The sequence below is a fragment of the Perissodus microlepis genome, chromosome 19 (assembly GCF_051167445.1).
Source record: "Perissodus microlepis isolate ML-2025 ecotype Zambia chromosome 19, ASM5116744v1, whole genome shotgun sequence".
In the NCBI taxonomy this organism is placed as follows: domain Eukaryota; kingdom Metazoa; phylum Chordata; class Actinopteri; order Cichliformes; family Cichlidae; genus Perissodus; species Perissodus microlepis.
Genome location: NC_140479.1, coordinates 6594797 through 6622521, shown reverse-complemented (window position 1 = coordinate 6622521; position 27725 = coordinate 6594797). Strand labels below are relative to the sequence as shown.

Here is a 27725-nt window from a genome sequence, read left to right as displayed (position 1 = left end):
TTACAGGTGTGGCAGTAATCAGGGCTCGGTGTGGTTGCTGAAATTCAATTCAGCTTTCTGAAAAACAGGGTTAAAAATAATTCATTCATGATTTAACAGGATGGGACAATTTTTTGTTGTTGTTTTTTTGAACGGGGTTATCTTTGCCTTATAATAAAGTCAGTTTGATCTGAAACATGAAAGTGTGACAAATATGTAAAATAATAAGAAATCAGGAAAGAGGAAAATGTTTTCAACTTTTTTTTTTCATACCTTTTCACAGCCCTGTGTACCGTATATCACATTACTCTAAATAGGTCAGATACAAAATACCAGGTTGTACTTAACAATCATTTTCTATACAGTGCAGTGATGGGTTTTTTCCTAATTAATAATTCATTATTTTTTGTCTGTAGTCCAGCCAGCCCACAGCAGCGCTGCAGCAGCTGCTGCTCAGCAGGGAGGATACGAGATTCCTGCTCGACTGAGGACCCTCCACAACCTGGTGATCCAGTATGCGTCTCAGGGCAGGTATGAGGTGGCTGTGCCTCTCTGCAAACAGGCTCTGGAAGACCTGGAAAAGACTTCAGGACACGACCACCCAGATGTGGCCACAATGCTTAATATCTTAGCCCTTGTTTACAGGTAAACTCCTACAACATCTAATAATATGCACATGCATTTTTATGTATTTATCTTTTTCTAATGAAAGCCGGTGATGTCCTCTTTTTAAAGAGATCATGTTGCTAACTGAAGTGAGGTGGTCTATATAATGAATGAATTTCATGCTCAAAAAAAGTTTTGTTTGTAGTCTGCATTGTTTCATAAACTCCAAAATCCTCTTACACTTAAACAGCTTTTAATGAATTCTTGTGTTTGGAAGATATCATAAAAAGCTAAGATTTTAACATTGAGATAATAACAGCACACTTTGTCATTCTGTCACCCTCACAACACTGTGGCATGTCTCTTGAAACCTTTGGCAGGGATTCTTTAAGTGTTGTGTGACTGCCTTCTTAATGAGAGCTGGATGCCTTTGTCAGAACAAGCCAAACGTAGCCTGACAAAGATTTATAGGACAGTAACAGAAGTTAATTTTCCAGCCCAACTAGACAGGAGCAAAGGAATGACGCTTAAAACCTGGACAAATGTCGCACAGGATTGTTGCCATGTTTTTCCATTTACATAAATCTAAGCCACTGAACAATCAGCTTGAGCTTTTGATTTAGTTACCTTAAACAATGAGAGTCTGGGGTGACTTGTTGTCAGTACTCTTGTGCACTGGCTGTGGGAACCACTGAAAATGGTGGCCCATTAGTTGAACTTGTCAGCATAGTTTATGTTTGTGTTCATGTGTGCTTGTCTGTTATTCTGCCCATCTCTGTGTCTGTATTTCAGTCTGACTCTGTCTGCTTTGGTCTCTCAGGGATCAGAACAAATATAAGGAGGCCGCCAACCTGCTGAATGACGCTCTGGCCATCAGGGAGAAGACACTTGGCAGGGACCATCCAGCTGTGAGTGTATTTGTTGATACATTGCATATAGTTCTTCTGTTGTGCTCTGTATTTCTTGCTTTAGACAGGTGAATGATGTTCTTTGTTGTATCGGTGTAATCCCTTTGATATTAATGGGGATAGATGTGTTGCACTGTTTCACAGCATGAATTATTTCCAAATGGAGGTTGTTCTTACAGTCAGCGGTGGTGAAACATGAAGACAAATATAGTCATTTGTTAAGACATTCATGCCACATCAACAGTATTGTAGGTATAGTTGGATGTATTGATTTCCCTTCTTTGAGAGCTTAGCACCATGAGTGAAAGGTAATTGGACCAACAGATTGGAAAACCACACAGGGTAGCATTCTCTGCTGTAAAAAGAGCTCAGTGCTTTCATGCAATGGCATTATCATTTCTGAAACTGCTTAGGACCATAAAGTTCTCCACCAAGTAATTGTGGGTCTACAATTTTTAGTACTATTACCAAGAATCCTAATAAAAAAAGACAGCTGAGTTTAGGCTGAATTACAGGTTACAGACAAGCCAGAAACACAGTAATCTACAACCAGTCTTCTACACTGCGTTAATATCAGTCACACAGTTTGTATATTTGCTATCCTTAAGCATTACAATTTTGACAGTTATGGCAGGTTATAGTCAAAGCTAATGGTTACCTTAGCCACATTATTGACTTTCTGATGGTGGTGGGAAGGTTGCTGTCAACAACAAGACAAATTTGCTAGGTCTTTGGTTCTTCAGAATTCAGGAATACTCTCGTCTTTGCACTTAGCTTAGCTCAGAGAAGCTGCTTTAGCTCTAGCTATAAAAATATCTTCTGAAAATTTTGAGTATGTGCCAGACTAGGTGCTTGGAACAATTATGCAAATGTTACATTGTGACAGATGAGTCACAGGACTGTGGGCAGTTCAGGAGCAGTACTTTCTGTTGGAGAGAAAACTCCCTATGGATTTCAGATTTTGTAACTTTGCAGACATTTTACTTGCATTTGGGGAAAAAATATATAAACAGCACTATAGAGTTTTTTCTATTGCAGTACTTTAATGTGATCTGGGCCAGTTGATGAGTTTCCCTTCAGCACATGCAGCCATAAATCCTGGAGGCCCTTCCTGATGAAACCCAAGAAGCTGTGTATCCTCACAGTCTTAAACCAAGATTTTTTTTGCGTTAGGTGAATATGTTAACTACTATACTGTGGAGCTTCAGACCGTTTTTCTGGTTCATAGAAAATATGGTTGGCCCAGTGCACTTTATTACAGTCTTTATATTATTTATAGTATAGCACATCTGTTTACTTCATATCACACAAATATCTCACAAAAAGCATAGCAACCTACCTCATACATTTAAAATGATACCGTAGCATGTGTTTGTCCAAGGCTGTGACAAGCAGCGTGGGTGTCATTAATAATTTACCCCGGCCTGTTCTCAGATTCTTTAACCTCTCTCTGTCAACGTGACTGTACGCATGCAGCAGGTTAACCCCAGCAGGCCTGTGTCTCCACTGTTCGGACCTTCGTCTCTCTTCACTGTGTGAAACAGAGGTTAGCCCTCTCCACGTCTTCCCCTTTTTTCCAAAGAAGAAAGTGATTTTTTTAATTTATTTTTTTAACCCCAGTGATCCATCACCCAGACGAAATCTGACACATTACCTGATATGTGATTAAGTATAGTGATTTTTCTTCCTCTTAATCATATAATTTTTATAGAATTTCTTTTCTCTTCTTTCTGTTTTCAATGTGCGGTATTGTAAGTCACTTCTAACTTTTTAGCCTGACGGGTAAACAATATGTTGAGGTCATGTTCTCTTTTCTAATCAGTCGTGAACTTCTGGGTAAATCATGTACCGACACACATACATAGGTCAAAGTGGACTTGGACTATAAAAACTGGCTCTTGGTTTGCCACTAAAAAGAAAGGCGACAGTCTGCTGAGGTAACTGAAAAAGGCGGAGTTGTGGTTTCGACTCTAAAGAGACCACCAAATGGCACTCTGAAGTGTTCAGTCCCCGAGATTCCCATTGACGCTGCTACTTTGGCTCTACATGGATCTGGCTGAGTGAGACAGGGATGTTCAGGAGAAATGAGCACTATGATCTGAATCGCAGTAGTGTTCTGCTTTCTGTGGATATAATGCTAAATTTAGTCGTCAAGTCTGTGTGTCGTAATGCTTTCTGAATCTAATTATAATTATGTAAGTATGTGTCTGACTTTATGATTCTTAATACAAACACACGATTTAAAAAACATGGATGTGAAACTGAATTTGTCTGTAAGATTTGAAGGCTTTAGGTTAATCATCGACAGCTTTGTGATCAGACTATATAATCTGTAGCTCCTGTGCTTTTAAAAAAAAGTTCTCTAAATGTTCTTTTTTATATTTTCACCATTTTTGAGATTGTGACATGAGGACAAATTAAGTCTTAAAGAGCGGCAAAAAGTGTTCTCAAACTGTAGGAGTTTTGTCCCTCTCTTCCTCCCATCTTCCCGAATAAGCTCCCGTTCCTCCCATCACTTCAACCCTCTGCCCTTCCTCTCGTTTCCTCCCACTCTGCTCACATGGCTGCCAGAACTTGGTGTGAATCAGAGATCAGTGCTCACCTCAGGTCCCCTCTGCAGTCTCCCCTCACTCGTCCTGTGTGCACATGTTCATCACTCAGCTGATTTGGATCAAATTACAGCCTGGCATAATCACTTCCTGTTTCCCCACATCCTCTTATTCCTTGTCAATTTCTCACTCATCAGACTAATGACACCACACTGCTGCTGTTGTAGACTCTTGTGGTTCCACACATTGTGCAAATGAGAGAACATGTCTATGAGGCCAGGAAGAATAGAGCATTGTGGGATAATAAATGTGTTTGTGTCCCTATCAGGTTGCTGCAACTCTCAATAACCTGGCTGTCCTGTATGGGAAGAGAGGGAAGTACAAGGAAGCAGAGCCTCTGTGCAAGAGAGCGCTGGAGATCAGAGAAAAGGTGGGTACGAGGTCATCAAACACTGTGATGAGTCGATGCACTAGCGAGTACTTTCACTTATAGACAGACTTTGTGCCCCTGTACTGAAACACTTCAGACTTCACTCAGAATATTTCATTTGGAGGCAGCAGAATGAATAGTAGGAATTAAAATATTCAGACAGCACTCAGCAACTGACCACTTGTCCCTTCAGCTTTTCATTTCAACACAGCAGATATTTACTATAACTGCAACAGATTAACTTGTTTAGAATATCTAAATTTTAAGTTTTGCACATAATTAACAACAGTATTAGCTTTTCATGTCTAGTGGCAGTCACTTATGTTTATTGTTGGATTTAACAAACTATGGACACTATGTGTCACTATGGGACACATTTTGAGGCCTCATCATTAGTTTTTAGATACCACTGTGTTTTATTTGGGGGTGGTGACCATGTTTATGAGATGGTGAAGTGCTAAGTGTTAAGTGTGTGAATGTGTGTGAATGACTGAATGTAGTGTAAAGCGCTTTGGGGTCCTTAGGGACTAAGTAAAGCGCTATACAAATGCAGGCCATGTTATTAGCTAACACTAGCAAGCTTGGTTAGCAAGCTGCATTTAACCATGTTTAACATACACAGATAACTTGCTGATGAGTGCAATAAATACTTGATTATACTCATATAAAACTGAACATAAACTTCTTGGACAGCTAAATCCTCGCACACAGTGATCGGCTACAGCTGTTTGAGTTGGCATGTGTCGTCGTCCCCCCCCCCCCCCCCCCCCCCAAAAAAAAAAAAGTCAACTATACTTGTTAAGAAGGATTAAAAAAACCAAAATTGATATGTTGTGATATAATAGATTTCAGGTTGGGGTATCACCAACGACTGAGACCTCAGAGTAAAACAGCAGTTGGCCAAAATCTGGAATTAAAAAAAGAAAAGCAGCAGTGAGTCTTTGTTCTTTCCAAAAAGTGTTGTAATATATATATATATTACAAAGTACATCTACAAAAACTACATAAAACTCATAAAGTCATAAAGTCGTTTGTCTGTTTTTTTTGTTTTGTTTTTTTCCTCACTGCTTGCATAAGAAATAAACTGTAGTCAACCTCCTTTATGTAATTTCTCCTCTTTTTTTAATTTTTTTATCAGTATTCAGCGTTCGTCACAGGGCAGGCTCTTTATCCTGAGCGAACGCTACTGTTTTGCCTGTATTAATTTGATACTTACAAACGAGCCGCAGGAGACACTTTCTGTTGTTTATGCTCAGCTCTTGCCTTTGAACAAACCCACTTCTCTCTTCTCCTTCGTCTCCTTGAGAATGCAACGTCAGCTTTGGTTAAGCCGAGGCATTTAATTTTTTTTTTTCTTCATGCTTCTTAAACTGAGATGATAATGCACTTGCTTAAGCCGGAGTGGTTTTGCACATGCAGGGCATTGCAAAGTGACTGCAGCAGAACTGCTGAATCAGAAGGATATTTTTTTTCCCCCTCTCGTCATTCCGCCTTTTTGTAGAAACTCTGGAAAATTCAGCTTTTAACTGAGTTTAGTGGGTGTTAGGAAATAAAGTGGTGTCAAAGCTTTTTACTTGTCAAAACAGACAAAGATAGAGTTTATATAAAAATCCTATATAACAATACTGTGTGTGTGTGTGTGTGTGTGTGTGTGTGTGTATATCATATCCTTTTCACTTTGCCCTCACTAATCTGTCAGGGCAAAGTGAATTGCAGTCTGTAGCTGTTGAAGAAAGTTGTTGAGAAAAAGGAAATATGACTCATCTTAAAGTTTCCCTTGTGAAGTATTGAGAAAGTGTTAATACTTCTTGCTTTTAGCCTTTAGAATTATTTGAGTTCATGGCAACAGCAAAAATGTGGAATGCCAGCAGCGTTATTCTTGTGAAAGATTCAAGATAATAGAAACTTGCAGATGACAGACTGCATTTAAACAATGGATGTAGGGTCTGCTATGAAAAGTGAAGCCAGTATACAAGTGTCTTAAATATGTTGTCTTTGTAATGGTCAGCAGTATGAATCCTCTGGTTGCATAAAAAATTCTAGTCTATGAGAAAAGTGTCCTTGGCCTCCTTCATAAGTGAGTCAGGAAACACTTTACCTGACAAGTTTATAAGCTGATCACTAGTTTCAATTTTAGTGTATATACCATTATATTCATTTTGAAAATTGGTCCCCATTATGGTAAAACAACAAGTATAAAGGAGGATATGCTTTAGGCTGGGTCTGCCTTGTAATCACCTAGTTGCTACCACATGAGCATGCAGTGTGTTGGTTTCTCAGTCATGCATACATCACATCTGGTTTCAAAACACAAAGACGGTGATTGCAAAAATGAAAACAGTGATGAAATCGTTTTTGCTTGATTGTGTTTTTTTTAACATTTAGTCTATGCTATAGTTACTCCAGTACTCGAATATCTGCAATTATAGATAACTTAGCAGATCTGCTACCTGCAAGAACTTGCAGTCTTTCCTCTTTTCCTCATATCTGACATTTTCAGTACCAAACCAGAATTTTAAGGTTCAAATTCCAAGGTTTAAGTAACTAATTTTTAATTAGAAAAGGGCGACCAGAACATGTATGTAGTGTGTTTACTTTGCCTGAAAGCTTTCAATAAGCCACAGAATTTTTGCAGAACTTTTGGTGGTTGAAGGCATCAGTAGGCATGATCAGATCCTCAGCAGTTTTGTGGTGCTGATGGCAATCTGTTTTCTAGCTAATGCTGTTTACAGGATGTGTTATGTGGTGCAGGAGGAGGCGATTGAGGCCAGGCCTGAATGAATACTGTAGGTATCTCCGCTCACACAGCTCTGCACCATCCTGTGGATCAAAGACGCTGTCGGTCTCCAGCGGGGAGGGAGGGAGGGAGGGGGGGGGGGGGGGATCATCCTGCAGTTCTAAGACCTCACACAAACTTACTGAGCAGTAAACTGAAACTACAAATCAAAACAAACTAATTGTTCACTTATTTTCATTTACAACCATAAACTTGACACTCAGGGTGGTTTCTTTTTAACTGATCAGATCCCTTTCCCAACAACACCAGCCACCCATGTGTGTTCACTGTTTCCACCCATGCACATCCTTTTCATTTTCTTCTCTGTTTTCTTTCCTTTCATCCACCTATGATTGCTACATCTTTACTGGGCAGTTAGAATCATATAATAAGAAAAAAAATTATTGCATTTTTGTGTGTGTGTGTGTGGGGGGGGGGGGGGGTCATTTAGCATCTAGCCCCAATACATGTCTTTTAGTCTTGCTGCACTCTACTCTAATGACCTTTACTCTTCTTAGCTCACAGGAAGAGGTTGCAGTGCTTAAAGGCTGTTTCCTAATCCAGAAGTGTTTTTTTGGGGGTGTTGTTGTTGTTTTGTTTTACAGCTTTATTTATTTTTTTATTTATTAAAGCAGGTTAGTAGCCTATTAATCCAGAAAAGGCCAAAATTCCTACGGAGGCATGTACTGTATGTAGCAAAGGCTACAGGCTTGATCCCCAGTACTCTAGACCAAATTTACACATGTGACATCTTCTGTGCACACTGCTCCAAACATACGTGTAGTGTAATCAGCCGCACTACAAACAGAGTGCAGCAAGTCAAAGCAGCTTGGCAGGAGATGAAACAAACATTTCCAACGTATTGACAAACACCCTTCCGGTCTTCCTGGAAATCCAAATTTACAACATTGGACCTGAGGATTTAAACTAGGTTGCATATTTGAATGTTTACACTAGTGAAACTCAGTCGAAAGCGCTAAATCCGTCTGACCAGCATTTCTCATGTTGGCTAAGTGTTACTGACCAAATTGCACATGGCAGAAATGCGTTGTTTAAAGTTCATATCTCTTCCTCTTTTGTCCCAGGTGTTGGGCAAGGACCACCCAGATGTGGCCAAGCAACTAAACAACCTGGCCCTGCTGTGTCAGAACCAGGGCAAGTATGAGGAGGTGGAGTACTACTACATGAGAGCCCTGGAGATCTACCAGACCAAACTGGGCCCAGATGACCCCAACGTGGCCAAGACCAAGAACAACTTGGTGAGAAGGATGGAAGTATTTGTCAATTTGCAGACTAAAAATCAATATCTGCAGATGACAAGTGGCATGAAAATGACAACTCTTTTTAAATTATTTTATTTAAAAAAAAAAAAAAAAGGAAGAAGAAAAAACAAATTCAGCTTCTCCCAATCCTGTGAAGCTTCTTGTGTGTTGCTGACATCCCATTGCTGGACCTTACTGCTAACTGCTGAAGAGCGATCTCTGACTTTGCTCATTCGCAGTGTCATGTTGTTCTTATTGTTTGTGTTTTTCAGGCATCCTGTTACCTGAAGCAGGGCAAGTTCAAGCAGGCTGAGACCCTGTATAAAGAAATCCTAACCCGCGCTCATGAACGGGAGTTTGGCTCTGTTGATGGTACAAAGTGCTCACACACTTTTTACATTTCAGACATTGCAGACAGTAGCTTAAACCTAGAGTAACTTGCATGCATGAACAACTTTATAAGTCTCTCCTTTGAAGTAAAGGTTAATATGTTCAGGTTGCTGTTATTTTAGTGAAGGATAGAGCCGAAAAGAAACAGAAAACAGCACTTCAGAGTCAGAGTGACTTTTCAAAGGTGTCTCTAGCTGCTTATCTGAGTTTGTCAGGACTGATTGTGTGTGTGTTTCTTTGCAGATGAGAACAAACCAATCTGGATGCATGCTGAGGAGAGAGAGGAGCAAAGCAAGGTGAGGGCCTGAAACATATATACAAGTATAATTGTAATTTCTGTTGTGCTTTCTTAATTTTGGGTTTCAGTGTTAAAGACAAAACCTTATAATTGCACAGCATCAAAGCACACCAAGTTTAAAAAAAAAAAGAAAAAAAGGTAACATCAGGTGTATTAAACTTCTCAGAATTCTTTTACCTTATTTAACATGAAATAAGAAAGACTGACTTTACAAAGAGTTGGATTAGGATATTAAGTCTCAGTAAAAACTGATGATGATGGTCCGAGTCCTTCACTCTCCCATCTAAGAGTTCATTTCATGGTTTAATAGGTTTAGATGTTCTGGGGAAGAAGTACTGATCCAATTATAACCCCACTGCTAACACTTCTCCATGTAAACTAACTACATACAATGTAAGCGGGTTGGTTTCCATCCTTAAATGTCTGATTTATTATATCATATATGCAGATTTCTTAAATCTAAACCAAATTGGTGTTTCACAGGGGAAGCAGAAAGACGGTTCACCATTTGGAGAGTATGGAGGCTGGTACAAAGCCTGTAAAGTCGACAGGTCAGTGTTTTTCCACGGAGTAAATATGGGTGATACTCTTAGCACAGGAAGCAAACTGATACATGATATATAAATGTTTACACATAACAAAATGTAGTAAGCAATTAAACCAACTGTGGCCAACCATCTATAAGACAGTCGTGTTGTTCTTGTTGTTTTATTTTCTTTCACCAAAATGATTTTCTGTGACATTAAATTTTCACTGGTTGTCGTTTCAGCCCCACGGTTACCACCACCCTGAAAAACCTTGGTGCCCTCTACAGGCGGCAGGGCAAGTTAGAGGCAGCTGGGACCCTGGAGGAAGCTGCGATGCGTTCCAGAAAGCAGGTGTGGCCTCTGGATAATGTGACTAACAACACAGGACTGTAGATATAGAAGCAGATGACTTGTTATCGGTGCTCAGATGAAACGGGTCTGTTGAGCATTTGCGTCACATTAAAAGGCAGAAAATGTGTGAGCTGCTCTGAAATTGGAAAAATGCAATGCACTCAGAATCCTGGAGCCTGGAGCGTAGTTTGGTTTCTTTGGTGTTGTTTTTAGCTGCCCCTGATGGTGTTACTTATGAGACTTAATGGAGTCTAAGTCCTGCAGCTTTTATCCTGAATTAGGTTTTCCATCAACATTTTAACATCGAGTTATTCAGTAACAGACACACATGTTATTAAGATAAAATTCCCCATTGTCTTGCTGAAATTACAGCTGTAGAAACTAAAATAACATTTTGGTAATTATTACAATAATTCCATTATAACTAGTCAGATCTGCTTTGGGGCCTCGTTTTAACACCACAAACTTCCTTTGATATATTTGGAGCGTTGTCATTTTTTGCTTGAGGAAAGATTCGATCCCAATATGAATGTAACCTTTAATCAGCATTTAGATAATACAAGTGGAGAAGGTTTTAGTAGAAATAAAATAAGCGACCAGACTCTGCCAGCATGATTGTTTGGCAGTGTAACGTCCCGTGTTTGTTTTTCCCTCCTTGAATAATTAAATGCTCAGGCAGAGTCACAGAAAGTACTTTGTACTGTGGTGTAACCGTATTGTTGGCCAGCTTTAATTACGCAAGGTAGCACTGGATGTCACCAGCTAACAGAAAAGCTAATTTAGCTGCACTGGCACCATGGGTTTGCTGTTCAAGTTTCACTATATTAGATGCTTACATGTATGCTCTTTTAATCACATGGTTGCAAAATTGTTTTTCCACCAAACTGAACGTTTAAAAAAGTCTTTAAGATTTCTGTAAATATCAAAACAGCAGTAAAGATAGTCAAAAATGACATTCTGAGATTTCAGAATGGGCAGTGACTTCTTAGGTATGGTTTAACTGAATTTCTAGTGGTCAGCAAGCTAATTTACCAATAATTAGTTGGATTTTTTTTTTCATTTTCTGTCCTCTGCCAGGTTTATTCTGACTGCTAATCAGCAAATCCCAGGTGCTGGGTTTAGAGCAGCAGGCAGTAGAAGTCTATAGATTTAGTATTAATTGGATTGGATGAATTAGCACTTGTTGCTGACAGCTGTACAGTGTATCTGTGTAGGTAAGGCTGTGCTGGAGGTCCGACTAGTACATGGGTTTAGCTTATGCTTAATTGGATTTGTTGAACTGGCATTTATTTATTGTTGTGTGTACACATCAGGGTCTGGACAATGTGCACAAGCAGCGAGTGGCTGAGGTGCTGAGCGAGCCGGAGGCCCGAGAGAAGCAGCGAAGCCGCGAGAGCCTGAATTCTGACACGGTGAAGTATGAGAGCGGGCCAGACGGCGGCGAGGAAGTGAGTATGAGCGTGGAATGGAACGGGGTAAGTACAGTACACAGCCCTCGGCACATTACTGAGAGTTCTCAAACCAGGGACACAGACATGTCGACTTGAAATAACTCCTCTATCTTTCTGGACTGAAGTCATCCACAAAGTCATTTTACTTGTTAAAGTTTCCTCAGCACAGAAACTATAATAAACACAGTTGTTAATGTAAATGCTAATGTTTGGTCACATTGAGCTGGCTTGGATTGGATTATTTTATTTGCTGTCAATCAAGCCAACTGATGGTTCCCTATAAAGTTATAGTGAGAATGAGGGGCCACTGGAGGCCAGTGAGGGGATTATCTCTTCCATTAGTGACTTCGGTCATGAAAGATACAGTGAGGTTGTTTCTTCATCCATGACTAAATCAAATGTTTGAATGAGGACTTAAATCTTGTCCGACTAGCTCAAAAGGATCAAACTGTACAATGCTACACTGATAATCCTGACTGACAGTCACAGTTACTCTGCTCTCCCGCAGTAGTTCCTGCTTGTGCGTCGCTGTTACCCTGACTTTGATTAATGAGATCAAGTGAAAAAATGCTCTGCTGGAGCATTCACTTGGCTGGAGCTTAAGTCGTTGGCAGTCGTTGAGTCGTAGCTCTTTGTATAGTTTAGTATAGTATAGTATTTTTCACTAAACTCTCTTTTGTTGTACAGCTTTTCCAACTAATGTCTAAAAAGCTTTAAAAACCCCTCTGGTCACACACATTGATGCCACCTCGCTGCCTCAGCTGCAGACCAACTGTTCTCAATCAGCTGGTACATTTCAGAATATGCAGAATTTTCTCAGCCTGTCCTCACTGCAGTGGCAGAATATGTAGTTATAGGGTCGCTGTAGGCTGCTCACCACCTTATTTCTAAAATGCTGCTCCTGATGTTGCTTAGAGCTGGCCTGCTCGCATAGCAACAGTAGTCATAGAGCCCAGAACAACCAATCAGCATCTCCTATTGCACCTCTAGTTGTAGTCCTTGCAGGCGGTATGGTGTGACACATAGCTGTGCCTATAAACTGTAGCCTGTCAATGGATTATTAGCACACAGCAGACGATCGCCTGCAGATCTCTGGACCTATTTATATCAGGAAAGGAGCCGGGCTCATCTGGAAAGAACTTTAGCTGGAAGGAAAATCTGACAAGGAGCTTTTGTTTTGTCCTTAAATCTTCTTTGATCAAACAGTAAATGAAGTCAGTATAAATACAACGATCAATCAATCAATCAATCAATCAATCAACTATCGGCCTTTAATTGGATTTGAAGTCACACTTTATTGATCCCAAGAGGGAGCTTTCACAGCTTCTACACCAGCACAATTACACAGCCTACGAGTTAGAGAGGATTTACAAAAGTAAATGGAACTTAAATATATAAAGAACTAGAATTTGGAAAAGCACTATGCAAGATTCCAGTAGAAGTATTATTTTGGAAATACTGGGTGTATCCAGTTATTTTCATACACTATTTGTGTATTATTAGCATGCACTTATCTTCTTTTCAAATCTCTACAATAGCAACATCATTCTGCATCATTAAAATGCTGTAATTCCTTTGTATTGCACTTGTATACTATCAGATGCAATTGGCTCATATTTCTAATATTAGATGGATAAAAACAGATATGTCTGGGGATGTTTATCCTCCACTGCTTCCCTGCAGTTGTCAGAGTACATTTTGTTTTTCATCCTGTCAAACAAATCATCACTTCCACTTCAGCTCTCTCCACAGGCAGCTGTGAAAACCTCTCTCTTCTCACTTAATACAAATGAGTCTGTGACTCATCAGTCTGTTCTGACTCAACATGGGCTCTGTACTGTACTCCTTCTTTGTTGATGTTGGTGATCTGCATGTGTGTATGTGTTTATGTTTCTGATCGTTGCATACGTGTGGTGATCTGCTGCCAGAGAATGTAAAGTGTGACTTTCCCAGCCGTTTGTTCTTTTCCATTTGTTTGCCTTGTTAGCTGCCAGAGAAGATGGGAGAGTTCAGACTGAAAAAATGATCAATTCTGATTATCATTAGGTTGACTTGTTGCTGCTCCCAGCTATTTTAGTTCATTTTCTGGCATGAAGATAAAAAAACACAAAACTAAACATTTAGTTCTGTTACAAAAAAAGTTGATCTTTCTGGCTACTCTCACATGTCTCTTTACCTGCACCCCTCTGTTTATTTTGTGGTCACCTAACAAGGTTTAACTTTGCTGATATGTGTTGATGAGCTATGTTCCAGACACAGCGTCTCTCTCCACCTGATTGAGCTGTGTAAGTGCTCCACCTAGTGGCAGAGCCTGCCAGTTGTCCTGCACTCTCACAGCTGTGATAGGTTTAGGTGTCCATTCATAATACTTCTGGAATACATGAGATATTTTTGTTTGTTTGTTTGTTTCTTCGTGTAAATTCACACAAAACACAAACCTTAGAAAGTTTGAAGCTTGGCCTCTCTGCTTTCTTTTTTCTTTTCTTCAGATTCTCGTACAAGCTCGATGTTTCAGCCTGCCTTTAGCGCATATAATTAGATTTTTTTTTTTTATTAAAAATATAATTGAACCTGGTGGTGTGGCCTCTGCAGCTCACCTCCTGAAACCAGACGTGTGAATATTCCTGTTTTATAAATGTAGTTTTTTTTTATGCCATGTGACTGCTGACGTTAAAGTTAATTTACATAATTCTTCAAAATAGCTGCCCAAAGAAAAGGCCAGGGGCGCTACCAAATGGTTACATAGTTGTGAGTTACATTTACAAACAGGTAATTTCATGGTAAAAATATAAATCACCCTAATAACCACACAGAGCATTCAGGCATTTAAGAGTCCACCCTGACATTATCTGTCTGCTGCCTTAATTTAGTTTAGTTTGTTGAGTTTTAGAGGTTTGGGCCTGAGAGTGGACGAGACCCGAGGCCATCTGGAACAAGCTGTGGAAAATGGCCGATGGCCTTGGAGAAGGAATATAATGCGGTCTGGATGGTTTTGTTCTCCCACAAACTAGAGGAGGCTGGAACAGAAGTGTTATTGTAGTTCAGTTCCCCGACTGCACAAACATTATTCTGTTAAAATGATCTTATCCTATCTCATATTTCTGAAAATACAGAAGTATTATTATTTATCTCAATTTTTATCTCCTGCTGTGAGTCCTGTGATTAAGAATGAACAGATTTCATTTGAAAATGACTACTTAGATCAATAGACAACACTCAGGGTTTCCCAGGATTTCCCCATGTAAAGTTGGATTGTTGTGAAAATAAAACATGTTTTATTGCTGGTTTTATGAGAATCTCTATAACACAGAGGTTAGTGACGCAAACACTAGTGGTTACCAATCATGCTGACGTGAGACACAGATCTCCTGAAGATGTTTTTAACAGTTTTTTGAGCTCTTTTCCCAAATCAGAATATTAAAATAATTGCTTCTGATCAAATTATGTCACTGTAATGACTGTAACTTAAAGCCCACCCATACTGTGTTGGCTGTACAGTGTTGGGTTTTGTTGTATAATAATGTCCCCACAGATTTATTGATCTCTGTCTTCCATGTGTTGCACAGGCCGGTGGAGAGACGCTGTGTCTGGTTTGTCTGTTAACCTCTCAGTCTTTGTCCTGTATGCTTCCCTCCTTTCTTCACCCTTCTTTAATTGCTCCTCTGTATCCATATCTCATCTTACTGTCTTTTCCCCTCTCTTTTACTGTTTGCATTTGCTTCTTTCTCTCTTCAATCTGCTCTGTCTGACCGGCAGGCGTAACTCCAGATGCCTTGTAGTGGTTCTAAAAATTGTCTTCTGCATGACGGATGCCTCGCCTCACCTCGCCTCAGCCCCTTCAGCTTTGCAGTTTTCCTTCAGCTCTTTTCTGTGGCGGGATTCTTCACACCGGGTTCAACCACAGCGATAATGTTGCTTTTACACCCCACTCTCAGTTGTTTTTGGGAACAGGAACTGTGTGAAAATGGTTCTGGCAGAAATACGGAGACAGCTTGTGTGTCCGAATCCAACCCTCTGCTTTCTACTTGTGCTAAAGCACAGCGCTAGAATGTGTATCTGCTGCGGGTGGGAGAGGACTGGGGTGATTTTTCTTTATGGCAACAGTAAACTTGTGCTTCATACCTTGATATTTCTCCTTGTCCTTTAACTCTGCTCCTCTGCTTCCTCTCTTTCTGTCACTCTCCTATCTTTAAAATGTGCTTTCGTTTTGCTTGTAGACTTGTTTTTGGAGGAACTTTGAGGGGTGTTTGACACAAAGTTCCTGAACTGAACTCTTCTTTAACTAAAATTATGAACTTTCTTATTTGGTACAAATCTGACCACAAGATCAATTAAAGTTTCATCATTAAAATTTCATGTCATTAAAATCAAAGAAAAAAGTGGATGACCAAAAGAGATGACCAAATATGCGCTCATGTGCTATATTTAGTTTTAAAGTGGAGCAAGATCTTGGTCAGAACTTTTCTTTGTGATTAAAAAGAGATCAATGAAGTGTTGCTGAACAGGTCCATCAATTTTAAAGACCAGGGTCACGCAGAATGACTGCAAAATGCAACAAGAATGTGCGTGTTTGTATCCAGTGGATCTTTATCTTAAACAGTGAACCAAACTAAACAGCAAAACAGGGGAAAAAGCAGTAGCAGTGCCGCTGTGCAACAAATTGTAAACTGTGTTTGAGGTCTAAAAATGACAGATTGTGGTTTAAAAAACACAGGAAAAACAACAACTTCCTGCTGTGTGAACATGACATCCTGTGTTCAACCCAGGTGCAAATGATTGATTTAAACCTCAAACTTCATTAGGCTAAAAAAATTAAAACATTTCAACACTACAATACTGGCAAAGGCATTCACAGGAGCAAAAGTGATGACATTTTGTTGATGTCGTGGTCAGATGAGCCAAAAACAACAACAAAAAAGGTCTGAGAAGGCTTGAGGTCCATGTTAAAGCCTCCTTCCTCCTCTCTCTCTCTCTCTCTCTCTCTGTAGAGGTTAGAAGCTTCTCATCTCTCTTTTATCATCCGCGCAGTTTAATTCAACATTAGCTTTTAGAATCCGTAGTGATAACTGAAAACGTCTCATGTGGTAGTCACGTAACACGCTGTAAAAAACATCGACTTTACTCGTCAGCATGATCAAGAGCACCGCTGATTGTGGCTCTGTAGGTTTGTGCTCCTGTTTAGAGTTTAGTCTTTGCTGTGTCACTCTACTGTCTCATCGTTTGCACTGATATCAGACAAAAACATGTTGTGATGTCAATAAGAGGACACATAAAGGTGATTGGAGTTAATGTGCAGTGGGCTTACATGGTTAAGTCTCGGGGAGAAACGCTGCAACAGTTCAAGTTTTCCACTTGTCAGGTTGGGTATTGAAAAAAGTGAAGCTTTTGGCCGATACAGAGCCTAAACCTTGTGTGTTCTCTCTGTTTACCTTCTGTATATCTGTGTATATAGTTGTCAGGGTTGGTGGTGGGGGTGGGGTGGGGGGGGTTACAGAGAATTTGCTGTATAAAAGCATTATTGTTGCATTTGCTGAAAGTTTAGGAATTTAATTAGTCTCCTCGTTGGTCTGATCTCACCTCCTGCTACTAATCTTCTGCGTGTGCTGTCCTGTTTGTGCATCTTTCTTAACTTCTAATAAAACTTAAACTCTTTGCTCACCTGAACCTGTGCCTGTCGCCTCTTTGTGTGTTCCTTCTCTTTTCCGTGTGTGTGTCATCATAACTGAGTGAGCTCTAAACCCGTCCTGCTCAGATACAGCAGCAGTGGAAGGAAGAACAATCACCATATTCACAGTCCAGTAAATTGAATCTTTTATGTCACTGTTTAAATCAGATAATGGATGTTCTGCAGATTTGAAAACTCAATTCTGAAAAAATGCATATTTAAATTTAATCTCCCAGAAGCTCAGAGGGTAGGTTTATGTCAGAAATCAATAGCATATTATATTCTTCATTTGATTTCTGAGGTATGTTTGGGTGATGCTTAACTGTCTCTCTAGCTAGTTACAGATCAACTTTTTTTCCCATATTTTAGGTGTGCTCTAGTTTTTAAAGGTAAAAGTCACGTTGATGTGAAAAATTCAGTTTATTTGGAGAATGAATTGGTTCTCCATGACTACTTTGACAACTCATGGCAGTAACAGCTTTTAAACTTTGACATACTTTTTTTTAATAAAAAAAACAAACCGATCAAAAGTTTAAGCAAACATTAAAAATCATTGGAACTAGTTAATTCATATTTTGGATCAGTTTGTCGATTATTATTGTAATTTATTTCTACATTTTTACAAAAATAAATGGAGTTCTGCCAGGACTAGGAAGTAACTGACCTATTTTGGCTTCACCACTCTGATCCTACCATGTTGCTGGATATGATGACAATGGTTAATGGCAAAATTTAAGGCATCCAAGTTGGAAAAAATATGAAATTATGTTTTAAAAAAAATCTATGTATAGCCTTTTGAGTCGCTCTCTCCCACACAAGACGCTGCCCTATTCCTCAGTCAAACTTCTGATTCATTATTATTATTCAACAACACATGTTAAAAGGAAGTGGTGCAGGTGAGAAACTAGCAGGTCCAATAAAGTGCATCCAGTTTAACAGTCAGAGGTCAAAGCTGTGCTGAGACTAAATCAGGGGTGGGCAACTCCAGGCCTCGAGGCCCGGTGTCCCTGCAGGTTTTAGATGTGTCCTTGATCCAACACAGCTGATTCAAATGGCTAAATTAGCTCCTCAACATGTCCTGAAGTTCTCCAGAGGCCTGGTAATGAACTAATCATGTGATTCAGGTGTGTTGACCCAAGGTGAGATCTAAAACCTGCAGGACACCGACCCTCGAGGCCTGGACTTGCCCACCCCTGGACTAAATGAAGATGAAATGTCAGAGGTGTTATCTTTCTCACACTAAAGATCTCTTCATGTAATGTAATTTTTGATTTTGGGGCTATCTATAGGCATATAGCTGACACCTTAAAAATGGTGCCACTAAATTATGCAGTGTGACTTCTCCAGAGCCACTCTGTGTAGCCTTTCACATTTGAAAAGATGAGAATAATGTATAACAGAATACACCAGCTGATGGTGCCAAAGTTTAGGGGTAGAAGTCTCTCAGAATGAGATGCAGTGTAACAAAAGAAATACAGTCTTGTTTAGTGCATTATGTGTGCACGGAGCATTATTTTGAAGTACAAGCCACACATGACGCATTAAGCATCTCTGCTGGTTTGTAATGAGTGTGCTGCTTTACTGCATCATGTAAGCACATGAAATTTTGCACGAGACAAGCAACTGCAGTCCAGTACAGCAGCTCAAGATGCTAATTGTAATACAAACAGACTAATGATTACAAGGTTTGTAAAACTAAATGTAGCAGAGCTGCTCTATTGGACTCCTTTAAATCACACAGTGATCTACTGAGTGTTTGTGTGAATATATTAGCATATACCAGTGTGCAGATAGGGTGTGAGTATGTGTAGCCTAGATTTGGACAGTTTTAATCACTGCAAATATTAAGTCATGTCAGTAGTAAGATGCACAGACTTATCTCGATTAAAGCACAGTAGCAGAAAACGTGTTTGAAGCAGTAATGAGAGTGTACGCTGGTTTGATGCTAATCTACATTCTGTGTCTGCACTCTTCTAAATATGTTGGATAGCGGTGTGTATGAGTGACTCTGTGACGTGTCCCACCAGGATGGCTCCGGCTCTCTGAAGAGGAGCGGATCCTTCAGTAAACTACGAGCGTCAATCCGCCGCAGCAGCGAGAAACTCGTTCGCAAGCTGAAAGGCGGCGGCTCGTCCCGAGACAGCGAGCCCAAAAACCCCGGGTAACTATCAACTCCACCCAGACACCTGCCCCACCCCGCTACAGGTTGACTCACCGTTTGCACTGGAGGCCTGGAGGATCAAGCTGGCCCTCCATCATGCAAGCACGGCAGTTGGTGTACTAACCAAAAACAAAGAAGGGATTCGCTGTACTTTGCTGGTGGTGAAGTGGTGGAAAGCTGTGTTTGCACATGGAGCGATGGAGGAGCTTTTTCTGGCACATACGCATCAGCTTTTTTTCCCCATTGCATTTGTTTACGCTGCGATGCATTCAACTTTTTCTCTACAGTTCATGGTTTGGTCATTGGCAACAGTAGGCGCTTTGTTTCCTTTATGTAAGGAAATATTACATAAAAAAAGAGACAGTATTTTAAGAAAATGCAGAATTATAGTAAGTGTATGATTTATATTTTTAAAATTTTAAAACACAAGTGTTATTTCATGGGGAGAAATCCAAATTACAGAAAAGGTATGTATTTAAAAAAAAATGTAAAATATTAAGAGGAAAAAATATATCTTGTGAAAAATGTCATATTTTTATAAAAAAAAAAAAGTTTTAATGTTCTGCATTAAGAGATACAGGAAAAGTATTAATATGTTAAGAAAAAAAAATTTTATGTCATAAAATGGTCTAATATTTACAACAAATAGTTAGAACAACATACATGTTTTTATACTCGCCACATGTCCAAAAACAATCCAGCTAAACATTTACATTGGTGATGTGTGCCTGACATCTCACGCAGGCTTCATGACAACTGAATACTTGCATACTTGCACGGGTGTAAACAAGGGCTTCCATTTTTGGCGGAAGGAGTTGGAATACACACACCTGACTGTTGTCTGGCACAGTGGAGTCTAAAGTCTGGCTGTGGACCACAGTTATTCACATGTGTACTTGCTGCTGGGGTTAAAATGTATTCTGTTAAACCTTCACATAAACAGTTCTTCATCTGAACGACTTCCACTATCAGGAAGTGATTTTACTTTCAAACATCAACTTAGTTCAACACTAGCTTGCAAAAACCACCACCGCTTATTTACTCCCCCACTGAAAAGTGGAGTTTACGGTCTGTTTGCTTCACGTGACAGGAAACTTCAAAATTATGTGGAATTTGAAAGCGACTGGAGGTGAAGGTCAGAATGGGTTTACGTATATTTTATTACTGCATTCAGAACAACAAGGTGATGACATGAATAACTTCAGACATTTAAATGTCGAATGTATAACAGAGTATAAAAGTTGCACTTTTTCTTTCTGAATTTGAATCTCTGAATAATGCTTTTAGAACATCTCTGTTGTCCTGACCAAACCTGAACTTTGTTAAACGAGAGAACCAAAGGGAACTAACTGATGAAATGGGAAAATAACACTCGCATTCACATGCTATGACAGGACATGTGAAAGAGCATTTGCAATGAAACTACTAATGTCTGCTTTTGAACTGCCTTTATGCTTGTTATGCTGGCGGGATTTGTTTCTTTGTTTGTTTGTTTGTTTTAACCACTAATAGTTACACCTATTTATTGCATTTTGTGGCTTTGGATTGTTTTCTTTTTTTCTCAACTGAAATACATTTGAGTTTCATGTAGCTTTGGAATTTTATTTTCTTCACTTTCTTTGAATTTTATTTTGAAAAGCAACCTGTCTGCATGGCTCTTCCTGTGTAGAGTACCATGTTGATTTTATTTTATTTATGAATAAATGTTTTTTCCTTCCATTTGAATGCCTACTTGCATGCTTCATCTGTGTGCTCTCTTTTTTCCTTTTTTTTCTTTTGGTGCTGTTCTTCTCTGTGGCTCATGAGGATGATGGACATGACAACCGTCATGTCCATCATCACTATGACTGATAGGTTCTCAGTAAATCACTGCAGAAATGTCCACGCTAACTGCTGTACAGTGTTTAACTAAATTCTTTAAAAACAATTGCAAGTTTTTAGTTTGTACAAAAAAATGGAGCAAAAGACAAAACTGAGGATGTTGCAATTTCATGATATTCATCGAGAGAGTATCTGCAGGTTCACAGTGGGGTATTTTCTGTTGTGCTATGACTTGCTACCTTGCATAGGGAAACCTTGAGAAACAGTATAATGTGTTATGCCTGCAGCTGGTCATATCTTTATGAAGGTCAGCTGCTCCTCAGGCTCTGTCCATACTAGTGCAGGAAAGCTAGACTAGACTAGATGTATAGCTATCTGTTGAAACATATACAATGACTGCTGACTTGAGATGACACATGTTACACTGCAGCAGTAGTTATGGCTGTGCTTTGGTCACAGCCATCTGTCATAGAAGTGTTGCAAATTCAGACAGACTTACAGCTGAGAGTTTCTGCAGCACCGTCACCCTGCAACACAGCGAGCTTCAGTCAGTCAGGCAAAGCAGGTACAGCTGTGCTCACAACCAGCACTAGCATACAGTCAGAAAACGGATGTATTAGCATTAAATGCACATCATCAGTGTATTCAGACAAAATGAAGGTTATCAGAACTCAAGTGCTCCATAGATGCTTTGACCAGTATTCTGTTCATTCCCAGTATATTTCTCATAAAAGTGAAGTTTTCTCTCTGCCAGTTCTACTGTAGAGGTGTAGAAGATCTTGAGAGTAACACATTTTGTGCATTTTGACCTAAACAAAGTTTTGACAATGGCAGCTTAAATAAAGACAGGAAACAAGGGGTGGGAGAAATTGGTATGACTGGCAACAAAGTGAAGGAGCTCATACTGGTGAGTTAAGGATATTGCATAGAAATAATAGGCAAAATACATTCAGCACCCACTGGCACACGTACGCACACACAACAACCCACACTTTACACACACTTTGTCTGAGCTTGTTTTAGTGTTCTGGCAATTTTACTTATTTAAAAGCTTCTGCGCTGACTACATTTTTTATTTCCCGCCTTCTATTTGCCATAAATTCCCATTAACTAGTTTATGGATCCAGTATCTCACTGTTTTATGATAAACCATGTGCTGATCTTATTACATTTCTCATCAGGATGGATTTTTTTTCTGCAGTGTCACTGTACTGAAACCAGGTTCTGTGTGTGTGTGTGTGCACGGACTTTATTGAGTGTAAATTTCAGTCTACACCACTCATCAATTAAAAAACTGTTAGACTATATCCTTAAAATATGTTACCACTTTCTTATAGGGGAAGGCTGTCTAAAGAATTTGTACGGTGTAGATCACGTATAAAGAAATATTGAATTTAAGTTTCAGTTGCCAGATTTAAAAAGACTTCTCTGACAGCAGAGTTTATCCAGCCATCAAACTTCATAATGTATTTTTAAGTTGAAGTTGAAGCATAAATTAAAGTTGACCTACAATTTTATATTTATATATATATATATATATATGAAATAGCTCAACTAAACAATCTAGAAATTATTCTTATTGCAGATCTTTGCTCAAAGGTCACAGGTCATCTGAAGTGGTTTGATTATTGAAGTTGTCTTCTGATGAGGGTTAAATACAAGGCAAGAAATCTCTCACAACCTGGCAACCAAAAATTAATTCCGATGGCAAATAAGTTAAATTTCGATAAAGCATGAAAACATGCAATAACATTTAAGAATGTTACTAATTACTATTAATGTAACAAATTAACAGCAAATTAGTTGTAACATTACTCAGGTGAACTTTGGAGAAAGTGGTAACAGATTTTACACTCAGCCTTCTAACATTCATGAACGGGAAGAGAAAACACGATACATGTGACATAAACGTTTCTGTGAAACTAATCAGAGTGTGAAAATACTACAAATGTCATTAACCAACACATACACTGAGCTCAAATCCTCACACCTGAATCTCCACCCCCTCCCCCTCACTTCTGACCCTTAACCCCACCTCCCTGCATGTGGGTGCAGCATGAAGCGAGCCAGCTCTATGGGGATACTTAACGTGACGGACAAGGCTGCGAATGACCACTACCAAGTAAGCAACAAGACACGAGTGCAAAAGTATCTGCAGAGGGTTTTTAGTCCTGCTGCAGGCCAGGGGCAAAACCACAATCAAAGGACTGCAGCTGGATCCCTAAAAAAAATCTTATAAATGATAAGAAATATCTCAAGGAGGCTTTTTCTTTAGAAAATAGTTCATCTGGTTTCGGTTAATCTGCTTTCGGTCTTCCAGGGAGTAATTTTAATACATATTTGACTTTTTAAAATTTCATCAATCTTCCCTCATTTGGAAATTGTGCATTACTATTTCAAGACAAAATAAGCCCACTGATGACAGTAAATTAACAAATATCCAAAGATGTGACCACAGATTTATGTTATTATGTTGTAGGAAAAACCAGTCTCTTAAATGATAAGAACCATTGGCAGATACTTTTTGACTCAAGTCTTTTATTTCATATTCTGATTTGTCACGTCTTTATAAACTGTTATTATCAAACCCTCCCCAAGGCTCTTATCATTCACTGTAGATAGTGATAAATCTGACATGGCTAACATCATTGTCTGTTTCACTAACAGTGTTTGATGTTCAATCAAATTTTGAGTAAGTTTGTTATTTTTTTACACATTGTTTTCACAACTTCAATTCTTTATTTTAACAGTGAAAAAGTGGTACATTATATCCATAATTTCCTTTAGAATATATGTACACCAAGACCCGATGATGCAGGTCGAATTAATAAACATGTCACCCATTTGAAACTTATAAGTTTAACCTTTAACTGTCATTTTCATTAAAGGTACTTTTGTAATTTTTCAGACTGCAATTGTAAAAAGGAATGTGTTTTTAATTACTTAGTATCATAAGAAAGTACAGCCTTGCCCTATTATAATTTCAGATAATAACTCTTGTTGTTTTATGATCTGTTGAAAGCTTTATGTATTTCTGAAAGTTTTTGATTATATCAAAAAAAACAAAAAAACAAATATGTACGGGACCCAATTTTTTGCTCTAACTATAACTATAATGGAAAACATTCACTTTCCTGTGTTCTCCATCTGATTTCTGCTTGTTTAATTTCCTCTAGGAACGAAATAATTGTCTGAGAAAAAGCCGTGACCTGAGTGCCAGCCACACTAACCTGGCGCGTTGAAGGTTTTTCACTCTGAGGAGGTGAAAGGTCACAGAGAACTGAACTGAACTTCTGACCATCCTCGATGTAAATAGCTGTTTGTGAAAGCTTGACATCTCCCGTATTCTACTTCAGCATCATCCCATCATGTGCTAACTATACAGATTTTAGTCTTTCATTGCACTCTTGAAGGTTTATGATCTCAGATGATAATTTGTGGTATGTAATTATATCAGTACATATCAGGAGGGGGTGGGCTGCTGTATGTTTCTTTGTTCCAGTCTAATTCTATGTGCATGTACTGTATGTAAGTGTGTGCTGTTGTGAGTGGCTGCCCTCTCAGATTACAGTTTAATTTTTTTTGTTTTTTCCTATACTAGTGGTGGTAAAAGCAGGCGCAGAGTGGAGTTTTAATTTTAAAATCATTTCTAATGTGAGTCTAAAAACTGTAGTGGATGAAGCCAGTAGGCAGTCTTAAATGACAGAGAGGAGCTCAGTCATTGTTTAGCTATACCCTAACAATAACTAAATAGCTAAATTTGCTGCTATGGTAGGAGTAAACGGCAACCTCTGGACCTGGAAAGGGTCAGTGAGGGACCAAAACCCACAATTCATCATCCAAATCAAGTAAATCTCCATAACCGCCCATTTTATGAAAAGCCCAGCTTCACACCAGAGACAAGCGTGTTTTGGTCTTTATAGATCATCTCTATCTGCATGCAGCTTCAAAGAGTGCATGTTTTCTATATATATAAAAGTTACCTGTTCACTCTTTCTAAGGTTTAAACCTATGCATAGCAAAAAAAACCCAAAAAGATTTAAAAGTGGATACAATTGAATCTTATTTAAAGTTGTTTTGTTTGAGCCTGTTTTTGCTAGCATCTCTTTTGAAATGACCACTAGCCAGCTCTCTAGCTTTATCTGATCATTTTCCAGGTGTGCCGTTTTTCATCCAAGTATGTTTTGAAAAAGGAAAATAGAAGATTGTGAAGGGCAGAATGCTGAACCCGAGGCTTCACAGCCTTAGTCAGCAAACCAGTCGTTTAAATCACTATCGCTATGTTCATCTTTTAGATAAAGCTGCACTGAATTTCACTTTAATTTGCTAAAAGCTTTCAGATGCTTCATTAATGATTTGCTGCTCTGCTGAAACATGACTAAAGAAACCATGTTTGTCTTCACTGGTACTGATCATTAAAACAACAAAGACCTACGATTTAGCTCATGAATCACAGTTTTTGGCCAGTGTTGATGATTTGACACCATTTTCTTTATATTTGGTTGTGTGCTGAATTCTAACTCTGCCAATAAGAACAGTTCTACTTCCTAAGACTCTTCACTCTTTGTTCTGCAGATTTCCAAATGAAGTTGTGCACAGAGTGTAGATTAGTTGAGAAAATCTCCTGATGTGTATGAATCTCAGCAGCTGTAGTTCACAAAAACATGGAAACCTGTCCAGGGATCTTTCAGCTGCCTCTTCCTAAAAATGATCCGTCCTGTGTTGATTGATTGAATATTTAGCTTTTGATGTGTGAAGTTCCATGTTTACATGATTTGGGGTTTGTAAATTATGTTTTTATTTGTTTCTGTCTTTGCGCTGTTTCTTTTTATATCGTTCTGTAATAAGCCTTGAGAGCAGGATCCGTGAATTGACTAGCACACGAGGCTGGCCCGCACACTCTCAGGACTGAGGCTGTACTTCCACACTGACTACAAACTTAATGTCACTCCAGACTTTTTAAGTAATGACGGGAGAAATGTTTGCAGGACTTTCAATGACGAGACAAAACTTTGCCATGTGAGTGAAGTTGAACCAAAAAGTGGAAAAAATTTTAACGAACGCCACACGGAATTTTTAATGTACATTTTTTGAAGTGATTTAAATTTCCAGTTAAATATAGAGATATCCAACATAATCCTGGTATGAATACTAAAAGACTTATCATTAAAAAAACATTTAAACAATTTCTGTTTTTAAATGTACGAGTTGACTTGTGATTGTTCTAAGAGTTCATCTCGAGATTAAACTTTTCCTTTTACTGCCCTTTTGATAACTTTATGTTAAATGAAGGTAACTATGCGCACATGCTCACTTCTTTAAAAGGAAGCTACATAATATTTAGCATATTTAATGTCCTTTACTGGTGGTAAGCTTGAACTGAAAGAACATACAACAGGTTAAATGATGATGAAGTGCCTTGTTTAAGAGATCCCAGAGATGGGATATTTTGTGTGGAGAGTTTCTTCTGTTTGAGCTGGGCTGTGTATTTACATTTCTTTTCATTTCAGACACACATGAATGCACATGATGTCCATTTATGGAGAAGTACGCTGCTACAAAATATATTTTCTATATAGATTGAAGTTATAGAAATAATGAAAATCAAAAATGCACATGCAATGGTAGTCTGCAGCCGAGTCCATTTTTTATACTGCCTTAGGCATATGGATACATTATAGATGTATATTTTTACAGGAACACAGAAGCCTGTTCTGAAATGTTAGAATTTTGTCTAAACGCACCTAAACAGCCTTACCAACTGCACGACCTTTGTGTGCATGTCTTTGAATTTAAAGTCTTTAAATTAGATTCGAGCAAAGATTATACAGACTAGATTAGAAGATTAGAAATTTGGTGAGAGATCCTGAGCCAGCTTTTAACATTAACATTTAAGATTAAATTAAACGCAATGAATATATATATATATACAAAGATGCGCATACAAAGGATTGATGAGAAAAGCTCAAACAGATGAAACAGCACAAAAAATTAGAATAAAGCCTCCATATCAGCCTAGGAATGACCACAGTGGTCTGTTTAATAAATGCACTAATGATAGAGAAGTCTCCACAGATCAACCATAATCAGGTTTAACCGTCCATCTCCAAACAACCCTAGCACATTTGTAAATCTTTAGCATGAACATCTAGTTGAGAAGGATTTGCACTGGAAGCATCAGACTGACGTAAAGTAATAATGATAATCTCCCACCTTAAGCTGCATTGATTATTGTACTGATGTGTGACTAATGCATTTGCTGCATTGTACGTTGTCTCTGTTGTGTTTCCTGAATCTTACTTTTTTTTTTTTTTTTTTTGGCAGGGTTGTGCAATATGGTTCTGTTTTCATTTCTCTAATTTGTTGGGGAGGGAAAGCCCTCTTTACATCTCACAGATCAGACCTTTAACTTCAATAAAAATCGACACCTGACGAATTCATTCACATGAAGGTGTCCTAAACCATTATAATGTATTTGCCTTTTTTTTTATTTTTTATTATTTGTTCCAATTTCCCAAATGAATCTTCAGTGGTTTTGATGAAATATGCAA

The 27725-nt window shown here is 38.7% G+C and overlaps 1 protein-coding gene across 4 annotated transcripts in view; it reads left to right on the top strand.

Annotated features, from left to right (window-relative positions):
- klc1a (kinesin light chain 1a) overlaps positions 1-27644 on the top strand; it is a 42137-nt gene extending 14493 nt beyond the window's left edge. The window contains exons 5-16 of one of the 4 annotated variants that reach the window (XM_084914653.1): positions 396-624; positions 1406-1493; positions 4371-4472; positions 8334-8507; positions 8783-8882; positions 9144-9196; positions 9682-9749; positions 9968-10076; positions 11390-11551; positions 19220-19353; positions 23230-23296; positions 24351-27644. In XM_084914653.1, the coding sequence (XP_084770779.1) occupies positions 396-624; positions 1406-1493; positions 4371-4472; positions 8334-8507; positions 8783-8882; positions 9144-9196; positions 9682-9749; positions 9968-10076; positions 11390-11551; positions 19220-19353; positions 23230-23296; positions 24351-24416 (1352 nt within the window). In that variant the 3' untranslated portion in view covers positions 24417-27644. Of the gene's footprint in view, positions 1-395; positions 625-1405; positions 1494-4370; positions 4473-8333; positions 8508-8782; positions 8883-9143; positions 9197-9681; positions 9750-9967; positions 10077-11389; positions 11552-15283; positions 16433-19219; positions 19354-23229; positions 23297-24350 lie in introns of those variants that run through there. The other 3 variants (XM_084914654.1, XM_084914655.1, XM_084914656.1) reach the window with 3 other exon arrangements.
- Positions 27645-27725: the final 81 nt, after the last annotated feature.